The 12,074-nt window shown below is 49.2% G+C and overlaps 1 protein-coding gene across 6 annotated transcripts in view; it reads right to left on the reverse strand.

Annotated features, from left to right (window-relative positions):
- Positions 1–12,074, reverse strand: part of AMOTL1 (angiomotin like 1) — a 116,773-nt gene that overhangs the window by 15,151 nt on the left and 89,548 nt on the right. For all 6 annotated transcript variants that reach the window (XM_073887125.1, XM_073887122.1, XM_073887121.1 and 3 more), the window contains 3 exons: positions 8,080–8,225; positions 4,534–4,683; positions 561–751 (listed from right to left, as the gene is read on the reverse strand). In XM_073887125.1, coding sequence (XP_073743226.1) covers positions 561–751; positions 4,534–4,683; positions 8,080–8,225 — 487 coding nt within the window. The remainder of the gene's footprint in view (positions 1–560; positions 752–4,533; positions 4,684–8,079; positions 8,226–12,074) is intronic.

A 12,074-nucleotide genomic window follows, 5' to 3' on the forward strand; every position in this document is an offset into this window, starting at 1 on the left:
GGTGCAGGACTCAATCCCAGACGCCGGGATCATGGCCTGAGCCGAAGGCAGACACTCAACCAGTGGAGCCACCCAGGCGCCCTAAGCTCATTTTTAAAGGGAGGATAAGGCTGTGTGCCCACAAAAAGGAAGTAAAGCAGCAGAGGTAATAACTGACAACGGCAACAACTTCAAACCTAAAGAAACCAGGCTTCGGGTCACACACAGCCCCAGCGCTCACGAGACCCAGCGCTCACGGCCATCGTGACTGGGAATACACCAGCACACCAATCTGAGCCTCATTTCTTCACCTGCAAAACGAGGCCACTAACAGTTCCTGTTGGGCCCTTTGCGAAGGTGGGACCTGAACCAGGTGAGGAGCGGATGCAGCCCCACCTTCTGGTCAGGCCCACGTTTAACGAGGATTAAATCTCGTCTGGCCCATGACACATACATGCTGTTAAGAGAGAGCGTGACATACTTGCACAACGTCACTCTTGAGGACCACGTAGTATCCCACTGCGTGGGGGTGCTCTCTGCGACTGAACGCATCCTCTGGATGCACCACAGGCGGGCCTCACCTCTCAGCCGCTGCAGTGGCCGCGGCATTCATGGCAAAGTGTCGGATGGTACTCTCCTCCAGGTACTTCTGCTCCCACTTGGTCATGTCGGCCTCCAGGGCCAGGATCCGCTCCTCCTTCTCCCTCACAAGTTCCATGAGGGCCGGGGCATTATACTCTGGCATGCCGGTTGGCTGGCCATTTCCATGTTTCTGAGAAGCAAGAGAAATATGCATCTTGAGGCAGGAAAGGGGAAGACCATAGAAACGGGGTGTGCGGACCCCACAGCTCACTCCCACACTGTCCTCATGCCCCTGCTCCCTCTCCTACGGGCACAACGCAAACCCTCCAGGTCCTACCGCCAAGGGTCACCATCCAAATTCCTCCACCCCGAATTCTCATGCAACTCTGTAAGACGACCTTATCCCGATGTTAGAGGTGAGAAAACTCAGCTTCTGGGAGGTAGAATGAGCTGTTCAATCTCTCTCAGTTACTCAGTGGTAGCGTCGGACCAGGGTCCGTCCGGCCACACAGCCCTGCAGGACTAAGAGGCAGCTTGTCCCATGTCTGTCCTTCACTTAGACCAAAATCAACACCAGGAACGAAGTCTTGGCCTGCTGGACTAGGGCATTTTCTGCGCAGTTCAAGGAGGTGATTCCCACTGTTTGTTGCCCCTGAGCCTGGGAGATTAGAACGGAAAGGCAAAGGAAGGGGAGCAAGATGCCCCAAAGTACATGCTCCCCTGGGTGCAAGGCTGTCATCTGGGACACAGAGGAAGGAGTGTCTGCCCCACTGAGAGGCCTCGGGAGCAAATTAGCTACTGCCTAGGAAAGCCTGTAATCAACTTTAAAGGGCTAACCAAAATAAAGTGCTACCGGAAATCCGCGAATGCCAGTCAAGCTAATTTTTCAGCCCTTTCTTTTCATCTCGGTCTGGAAGATAGGAAATAAAGCGGTTGTGTTATCCGGACCGCTCGCAAGTGAGGATACTGACGTTTCAGATTTCTTTCCTCCTTTTAACTCAGGTATATTATCTCCTCTAAACAGCATGACTTGCAGGACGGTGGGGTTTTGAGAAGGTTCTGCCTTCAGAAGAGACTGATTTCTCCCCATTATTCCTCGTGTTTTCTGGTGATCACAAACTGTAAATGCAGGGCTGGGTGCAAGGTGAGGGGTTCCTGAACGCTTTACCGGGAACCACATCCGTTACCCGGAGCAACAGCTCGGCGGGTGAGCCACCCTCACAGAATCTAATCCTACCAGAGAGACCAAAGCAAATGGGCCCAGGGGGCTTTCTATAACCCACATGTTTCTATTCGATTTTTTAAAGCTATACTTACCAGTATTCTAGAATCTGGTGGTTGCTTGCCAGGAACCAACATTTAAGCAAGAATAGAGCAGAAAGCATGTAACTGTCCTCATCAACCTGTACAAAAAGCTGGCGAGGCACTGATCTCAGGCAGGGGGACAAATGAACCAGTCCATTGAGATGAGAAGCTCCCTTGCTGTTAGAAACCGTCCAAGAAAAAGACCCCACAGCTTGGCTAAGCTGTCATCGACGCCTATCATTTTCTGTCTCACTCCCTTGTGATGGCATCTCAGCTGGCTGATTTCTGCAAAATCCTCTTGGCCTCACATGAGGTCATGGCACCTCTTCACAGGGCCCCCGATTCAGGTCATTGAGAGTTATTTAAACAAAAGCATGAATTTCAACATTCAAGAACACGAAGATAGCATGGCTGAATGGATAAGCATGCCGGCCAGAAAAACGGGTGGAGGGTCAGGCAGGCCAGCTTTTGCTGCCCACTCAGCAAGTGCACAAATATTTACTGAACATGTACCTGGTGCTAGGGATGCACAGTGAGCAATACAGACACCATCTCCATCCTTCAAGTTTTCATCTCAGAAGAATGTCCTAATTAGCTAATGACCTTGGGCTGGTCTCTCAACTGCCTTGGGCCTCATTTCCCTCTTCGAGAACATTCTCCCCCTTCTCTCTTCTACCTCACAGGGCTACTGTGGTAGTGAGATGTGACAATTATCTTGAGCTCTTTGCAAGAAAGAGAAGATGGTGAATTCTTTTTTTTTTTAAGATTTTATTTATTTATTTGAGAGAGAGAGAATGAGAGATAGCACGAGAGGGAAGATGGTCAGAGGGAGAAGCAGACTCCCTGCTGAGCAGGGAGCCCGAATGTGGGACTCGATCCCGGGACTCCAGGATCATGACCTGAGCCGAAGGCAGTCGCTTAACCAACTGAGCCACCCAGGCACCCTAGATGGTGAATTCTTACACGCGTTCATTTCTCTTCCTCTTACCTTCATCTCTCTTTTACCACCTCTCAGCTTCCAATGATGCTAAGTACGATTGCGCTTCCTATGGTGGAGGGAGATTCCTTATAATAACAAGGATAATGGAGTTGAGTCTGGTTTCGCAGCACTCAAAACAGAAGATCCAAGGAGAAGTAATCTGATTGTAGGGTGTGGGTGGCACATTAACTGGAAAAGAACATTCTCTTTTGCTCTAAGTATTGAGATGCGCTCTTTTTGTCAGCCAAAGACTCGTTAGGTATCCCTCAGATGCCAGGATGGTACCAGGCACCAGAGAAGCCTACCTTCAAGTTGGGGAGGTCAAGATCTCAGTTACTGAGAAGAACTCAAGGGTGGGCCTTAAATACCAGGGCATATGGCACAGGCCGGATGGATCAGAAGTCCAGAGACAGACTCACCCTTCCTATGAGCTAGCAACTAAGCCAAGATCGTGGGAGGCCGGGTGGGTTCCTTAATTTTCTGGGCAATCTCACTAACACCTCCTTCCCTAGCCAAGTACACACACCCAGAGCAAAATGTGTGTGCCCGCCATGAGAAAGAGCTGAGTTGGCCTGAACAGATGCTTTCAAGTGTTTTCAAGTATTCCAACCACAACCACTATGCTCTATCCAGTAGATAATTCCGTGGAGCCCTGCCTTGCATTTCCCTGGTTCCCAACTTAGAGCACACCCTTCAGCAGCTGCACAGAGGGCTTTGCCCACTGCACTGGCTGATGACACACAAGCCCCAGGCTCTCTCTGGAGCCAGGAGCCTTTGACCAGTGTATAATGGAGCCCAGCCCAGCTGCAGAGCTTTCCTTGCTGAGGCACACATGGACCTGGGCTGGGGTGTGTAACTCTAAGCTTTTAGCAGCTAGGTTTTATTGACAGCTGTTACTGGCACAAAGAAGGAAAGGCAGAAGAACTAGGAGCTTATGGCCAATATCATATCCTAGGGATAGTCCTGAACTCCTTCCTCTCCTTTCTCTCTGAAAACTCACTCATGATCAGGCCTGACTCATTTCACCCTCTTACTAGCTCCCGCATGGAATCCCACTTCATGACACCCTCGATGGCACCAAGAGCCTTCAGGCTGGCCCCCTGGACTTCCACATTCACCCCTCCAGATCCTCCTGACACCATGAGATGGCTCTTTCTCTGATCCGCTGTACCATGTTCCTCTCCAGCTTAAAGAGCTCCTAGTCATTGGCTCTCTGCTGACCGCAGAAACAAGAACAATCTCTCAACTTGACCAGATGCCTTCCATTAGCTGTCCTCTGCCTCCTCAGCAGCGACCTCGCTGTGCATTCTCCCCCAGCTAGTGGCAGCCGGCCACCTGGAAAGCACCATGCTGTTCCACACCTCTCTCCCCTACACAAAATCCTCTGCTACCTCTGATGTTCATCCCCCAGAATGTCCAACAAACTCATCTTTCAAAGTCTGACTCAAATGTCCTCCCTTGGGAAGTTGTCTACAGTCGCATTCCCCTGTGCCAAGCCCCCGGCAGTCAGCACTTTCTCTCTTTAAGGACTTTTGTCACTGCAACGAGTGGACTGACTGGTTCCTCCACTGGCCGCAACGTTGGTTCGCTGGGGATAGGGAGAGTTCTCATCCCCCTGAGTCTGCAATGCGCAGTGCGCAGCCTGAACCACAGCAGGGTGCTGGAGGAATGTGTGGCCCTGGCCTCACCTGCTGGGTCCTCAGCGCATCCAGCTCTCTCTCCAGCCAGGTCCGCAGTCTCCGCTCCATCTGCTCTCGCTTCTCACACGCAGACTGCAGCTGGCTCAGGGCCTGCTGGAGCTTCTCCACCTTCTCCACATAGGCTTGCTTCTCTCGTAACTGAGCAGGGGACAGTGAAGACGAGCAGAGAACTTAGACTGGCAGTTCCCAAAGCTGGGATGGAGGTGGGTGGGTAGGGGGGTCAGATTACCCCCTGGGGATCCTGTTTGAACTACGAGTGTATGGACCTTCCCTAATGCCATCCCTCTGCTGTGCTGGGACAGAAAGGATTGACACAAAGGCCACAAGTTACACCTAGAACGGATGCGATGCTTGGAATGAGAGACCCCTACCAGGGCACCTGCTTTCGGCCAGAGGTCCAGCTCTGAGCTCCATCCTCGGTGCCTGCTTAATCATGACAGCATTTGCAGACATTGGAAATGAAGTTAGTAAAGAGTTTTTAAGGCCACAAGGAAAAGCTTATTCTATAATGTTAAGTAAAAAACCCAGAATCAAAAATTCTATACATGCTCACAGCTCCGCCCGCCTGCCCATCATCGACGCATGGAAAAAGACTGGAAGGAAAGACTTAAAAGCATCCCCCATGTTTATCTGTACAGCACAATAGGAATTTCTCATCTTCCTTATTCTCTTCTGAAGTTTTCAAATCTTCTATAATAACTGTAACTTGCTATCACGAAGAAATTGTAGGTGTGTGTACACATTTGTGTGTGAATAAAGATAAAATGTCCTATTGTAGATATCTGTGGAGTAGCTTTCTTCTAAAGAGTTCTGAGCCCTTTACAGAGGAGTGGTGGACAGCCCTGGAGAGACAGGGAGGGCACCATGAACCCTCAACCACCACCATAACCGAGGAGATAGAAATTGAGGTAAAAAGGATTTATGGAAATGTCACATCAGGCACAGAAATTAGAATCAAGATGGACAACTTCAACTCTCACTCCCAGACTTTTGGCTTCCTCCAGTTAGGAGCCTGGCTCATGCCCATAAATCCCAGGTCCCTTTCTAGCTTTCTGGGAATCGGCTCATGCCAAATGCCAGGCTGAGGTGCTGACTCGATCTGGTCGTGGGTGAGAAGCTACCAGATGGTAGCTCCTGTCTGCACCTGGGTGTGCTGATGCCGTGCAGGTGATTCAGATCCTGAGCTCGGCCCGCGGCTGGCAAGCGGGAACATGCTAGTGGTTGAAGAGCCTGCTACAAACAGCGGTTTGTTACTTCGCAGGCAGCACCGTAGGGAGCTCCTGGCCACAGTCACTGGATAAGATGGAGGTGCTTCTGACCTTTGAGGGGCGGGTGGGCAGCAACCCCACGGCCTTTTCTAAACCTGCTCGTGGCATCATTTTCCATCGGGCCGTTTCATTCACTCTGCTTTTGATGACTTGAGTCAGCTGGATAGACATTTGAGGATTTACTAACTGCAGGCTTCTGTGCTAGAAGCTGATTTAGCTGAGAAAACATTTTGAGTCCCGTTCATACACTACTTATCCTACACAGTATATGCAGTTTCCTGGGCACGCATGCAGCCATTAGAACAGAAGGGCCATGAGATCTGTGCATTTCGATCCCTGCTGGGCCGAGGTACACGGTGTGTCCCCAGTGCCTGCAACAGTACCCGGCATCCAGTAGGTACTCAAGAAATATTTGCTGAATGGAGAGCTCTTATTCCTAACCAACTACAAGATCCTTGAAGGCATGGATCTGTCTCATTCACCTTTGTCTCAGCCTTTAGCTTAGCAAGGAGTATATTAGAATGGGGATGATTAAGAGTAAAAGTTCACATCAACCAATGTTTTTGAAGTTTCTCCATGCCAAGCATTGTGTTTTATATGCAATGATCTCATCGAATCCTCCCGGTATCAGTAAAGGGACAGCTCCTCTGTTACCTCCATCTAAGAGAGAGAACTGAAGAGCTTACATGACTTGAAGTCACACACTGACACATCCCAGGATCAGGATTCTAATTCATTAGAGTCTGGCCCTGGAGTCAGCGTAAGCACTCGGTATGAGCTATCTGAACTGAATTAGGACCCCTCAAAAGAAACTTTAAAAAGAACGGGGAGTGATACTGGAAAGCAGACAAAAGAGAGATTCTGGAGAAGCTACACGCAATCAAAGATCTTCTAGAATGACAAGAACACCCACAGTAGTGATTTAAAAAAAAAAACACCTGTCTTTAAGGAGCTTGTAATTAACTTGTACTTTATTAGAAATATTAAAATTAAAAGATTTTTATAAAATTATGATTTTCCTTGGCTCCACACATGGAGATGGCAACCTGACTAATTTCAGTTATAACCATGATGAGGAATCCTGGCCCTGTCCTCAAAGCAGACCTTGTGTCCTTTAGGGATTAAGGTCGCTTTCTGCACCAAACGGAAGTCCTAGCTGATGAGTTCCACAGCGGTAAACGCGAATCCTCTGGGGCTGCTACTTGGGTCCTCATGCTAGTCTTAAAACTGCAGTTCCTCTACAGGACTTGTGGGTTTAAAAGGCTTCTAGCGAACAAGACCTTTGTTGACTTAACAACCTTCCCGTTAAGCTGCTTGAACGGCGACACTGAATTTGCTGGGACACTTGAGTTACCCAGCGTCAGGAGAGGTCTTCTGAAGGGGTCGCTTTTCATTCTCGACAATAGTTGGATTAGTAACAACCCTGTTTGCTGTGTGTGCCAACCACCAAGGTCAGTACTTTGTGTGGAATAACTTACTTAGGCCTCTTTCAGACTTTGAGTCTCTACTTTCGGCAGTGGCTCTGCGCAGGTCAGGCCCCATGACCCGGGGGGCTTGCTGCCGTTGGGGGCTGGCAGGTGCGGGGCAGCAGGCTCCCGTCCTCCAGCCTAGGCCACTCCTCCTCCTCTGCCACCATGTCTGCAGTCTGAATCCCCTAGCCTGAACCTCAGAAATGGTCGATCCACGTCCATAGTCAGGCTTCATGGCAAAGTCTACCTCACAAAATGTCATCTGAAGGGTTGATTTAATCGGAAACCACTAAATCCATAATGCTTGAGAGGGATCAAACTTTCCTGGACGAGGGGAGTCATTGTTCAGCTGAGCCAACTTCTGGAAACTGGAGACCGGTTTGCTGAATGCCACGCCAACCCCACCCTATCAGAAGACTTTTGCCTTTTTTTTTTTTTTTAAAGCAATCAAGAGCCCAAAGACAGAGCAGATAAACTATTTAAAAAACAAAAAACTGTTAGCCTCTTTTCTCTACAGGCACCAGTGGTTTCCAGTCCTTCCGTTTGTTTCCAGCCCTGGACACTTGCCAACCAATGGGCTGCAGGCTGGGTTTCGGGTGGAACGTGAGCTCTTTCACGGCTGTGTTTCAGAATTTGCCTGGCTCTGGGCTGGATAAACTTTGTTGGTATTCATTTTTATCTGGGAGGCCTCCTGTCCCTCCCCCTGACTCAAAGCTTTGGAGCTGGCTCCAGTGAGGGGTGCTGGTTGGGAAAAGGAAGTGGAGGCCCTTTGGGCTCTGCCCCCACCCCCATCTCACCTCCTCTTCCAGCTTGATGACCCTGGCCTGGGCGTTGCTCAGAGCCTGGTCCAGGATCTCAATGTGTCTCCGGTGGTCCTCGCTCGCGGTCCGCACGGCTGCTAACTCCATTTCCAACTTCTCCTTCTCCTTCAAGAACTCTTTGTCTAGAAGGGAGACAAGAACAAAACTACCTCTATCAGAAAGCACTGCCCTCTGGGCTCATGGCCAGTCTACATCTGGCAAGGATTAGAACTAAAAAAGCATGCAGAGAGTGGAGGGTTGAATTACTGCTTTGCTCCCTCTTAATAGCGGTGATGTGTGAGGTAAGGGCTTGCTCAGAAACCACTGTTAACTCTAGATACATTCCAGGTCACAGTACCAGAGACGAACAGGACACCAAGAACTACTGACCCCATATTCTCCATAACTCACTGCTGTACAACATTTACTTTTGTGCTTCTTGTTAACCTTGTACCTATGATTTCATTTTATGCTCACAACCTCCCCTGCTTCTGTCTTCCGAACCTGTAACAAAAGGGCAGGCAGGACTAACAATACTAATATTCTCATTCACAGAAAAATAAACCAAGGTCTAGAGGGTTCAGCTCTTTGCTGAGGCCAGACAGCAGAGGGGACTCCAACCCAGGCCTCCAATGCTGTCCTGGATCCTCTTCCCATATGACCTGGCCCCCCACATCTTCTCCGAGTTCTGTTCAAGAGAGGAAAGGGTTACTGCTTTGGATTTAGGGACACTGCTCTGGGTTTAGGAAATGGCTTTCCTCTCATTCAGTGACAGTGTAACTGATGGCGATCACAGGGTGTGGAGTGCAACAGCTGCCCTGCATTCAGTAGCCTCCACACGGCCTTCCTGGAGACTAACCACCACCTTAGCTTAAGCAGGGACGGCCAATGGCATCATGGGTCAGTACTGTTTATCGAAGATATTTTTCCTGTTAACAGAAGCAATACATTTTATTTTTAAAATAAATTGGAATATTTAGTCATGTTGTTCATAACGTGGAAAAACTTGAATGGACGCAAGGTGCAAGACTGTACACCCTACAAGAGACTGCATTGCAGCCATTAAAATTAAATAAGAATAGGGGCGTCTGAGTGGCTCAGTCGGCTAAGCGTCTGACTCTTGGTTTCGGCTCAGGTCATGATCTCAGGGTCGTGGGATCGAGCCCCACATGGGGCTCCGGCCTCGGCACGGAGTCTGCTTGAACTTCTTTCTCTCCCTCTCCATCTGCCCCTCCCAAATAAGTAAATAAAATCTTAAAAACAAATAAATAAATAAAAGACAATGACATGGAAAAAAAATACTTCATTACTGAAAAAAATTGGTTACGTAAACCATGTGCACACTATTCCATAGTTGTCAAAAAGAAGGTGTACGATTACAGCGGCAGCAGTAAGAGTTAGAGGTTGATTTCTACGGACCCACACCACTCGAACGCCTCTGACGGGTTATGTGGATCCTTCCGTGACCCACACTGCAACACAGAGAGCCACCATCCAATAGAAGCTCCACCAGTGCGTGCCAGTGGTTTTATTCATTCATATTTCCTTGTACAGTCACCCATGGACTTCATAGTTATCAAACCTTAAGGACCAGCCCTGTGGGCAATGAAGCAATGGAAAGAATGCTGTCTTAAGGAGCAGGAGATGTGCTTTTGAATACAGGGCCTGAGAATAAAAAAGACCTTCAAGCCTGCAAATACGCACTAACAAACTCACGGTTTTTGAGCCGGAAAGGATCACAGGAAATGTCCCCCTCCAGTGCCACCCCCGTTGCTTTATGAGTGAGAAGCGGAAAGCCCAGGGGCGACGGCAACGGTCCACAGTCCCCCTGCCATCTGGCACAGAGCCAGGGCCAGAATCCGGGTCCCTGATGTCCCGCTACAATGTCCTTCCCCCTGGACAGCACTGCCCCTGCACTGTGAGGTCACGTGCATGGGACGCTTCAGAACTGGCAGACTGAGTAGCCTTGTATAGCTCAGTAGCAGATGTACTGCCTGGAAGCAATGGCCTCCCCTGGAAACAAAATGAAGCCACCAAGATCCTGACCCTGAGCACGGCATTACTTTTGGGCTATCCGTGTGCCTCGCTGCAATCACCTACTGTCCACCCCACCTCTCCCTTTCAGTGGCATTTGAGATGCTGCCTCTGGAACTTTTTTCCTAATCCGTGGAGAATGGCCACGTGAAAGACCTCATCAAATGGGTCAGGAGCAGCTCATGGCTCTGCACCCTACCATCCACAGCCCTGAGTGACCCAGAGCATTTCACAGGGCAGAGTCAATGACATCTGGACACCAGCCCCATGGGTTTGGACAAGATCTCAACAGGCCTGGTGCCCAGGGGCCTTGTCCGGGCTCTGGAGGGCACCCAGGAATTACTCAGCATGCTTGGGAATGAACCACTGGCTTTCAGAGCTTCTGCCTGCTTATCAACCTAAGCGTAAAAGTTATTTTCTTTGTTGAGGGCAGCCAAGGACACACTGATTTTGACCAGAAGAGAGTAAAATGATAGACCAAGCTCAAGACCAGAGGCACAGTCAGGGCTTCTTGAGTTTTGCAAGTTGATGATCGCGATTCTTTGTGTCACAATGACAGCTATTTAGATTTTTGAATTAAATATTCCTCCCCTCCAACATGCGCCTGCCGTGCGCGCACACACACCCACACCCTGGATTCCGGCATTTGCTATTTCCTTAATATCATACTGTGGCTAAAGCATGCACCTCAACATCAGAAAGAACTGGATTCAAACCCCAAGTTCACCACTTTCCAGCTATGAGGTCTCGGGCATAGTTCACCTCTCTGAGACTCAGCTCCCTCATCTAATCAAATCTCATCTAATCTTACTACCAAATTAGAAAGAGAACATCTACATCACAGTGCTCTTTGATGACTCTGTTGATGGAGAGGAGACATATAAAGCACAAAGACCTGAATATCCTAGATATCTGTTTTGGTCATTATCGATTCCCTGAGCCTAGAACAGTGCTTGGCTCAATACTGTTGAACGAACGGATGACTCTCAATCGTGCCAAGTTCATTGCCAACTGTATAACACACGGTAGTTCTTGTTAGCTGCTAGGTACTTCCTGACATCCTCTGTTACACAGCTGTCTACTCTGCCCCTGAAGCCACCACTCATCAGATGGCTGGGACTGACCCCGGTTCCCTCCTCTGCTCAGGCTCCCTGAACCTCACAGGTGTACACCATGGGGCAAAGACATGGATGCTGTCCTCTGAAATTCATGGATGGAAACATCTCTGTTATGAGTTTGGAAAAGACCCTGGACGTCAGGCTGCAGCAACATCACTTAGTATCACTCGCATTGGCTCAGAACTTTGCGACCACTGACAGGAAGCAGTGTTCTCCATGGCAAAGTTGTAAAAATAATGTTCACGACAGTAGCAACAGTAACAAAACCTGCTCATGTTTGTCGAGCGAGTACCATGTTCCAAGAACGGTGTCTTTATTCCTTTTAATTACTCCCTCTCCTCTCAGTTTACTGGGTGAGGGAGGCACACTATTATTTCCACTTTCCCGCCGAGGAAAATGACCCTGGGGTTAAGTCACACACGCACATAAGTGGGAGTGCTCAATCAGTGCAGAGGCAGAACATGCCTCTGGGCCTCTCTGACTCACGTTCACGAGCACGGTGCTGTGTGCCTCCCCTGTGTAAGCAGGCCGGGAGCAGAACCGCAGAATGAGAGAAGCAGAAAGTGAACAAGAGCTCTGGCATGCTCATTACTGCAGAGGTTTAAGCATGTCACAGGCCATATCATGTTTCTCCAGACACAGCAATCACATCCACATGTGTATCCATGTACGAATATTAATTAATGAAGCATCTACTACATGGACGCATTAGAGAGTATTGTGAAAAGCTCGGTTCTAGAAGCAAATTGCCTGGCTTCATGTCCAGCGCCACCTCTTACGGTTTTGGGACTCTGGAAGCAAACGAGCCTCTTCGTGCTTTAGCTTCCTTGCCTTTAAAGT

The sequence above is a fragment of the Callorhinus ursinus genome, unplaced genomic scaffold (genome assembly GCF_003265705.2).
Source record: "Callorhinus ursinus isolate GAN/ISIS: 27379988/994484 unplaced genomic scaffold, GSC_fseal_2.0 scaffold76, whole genome shotgun sequence".
NCBI classification, from domain to species: domain Eukaryota; kingdom Metazoa; phylum Chordata; class Mammalia; order Carnivora; family Otariidae; genus Callorhinus; species Callorhinus ursinus.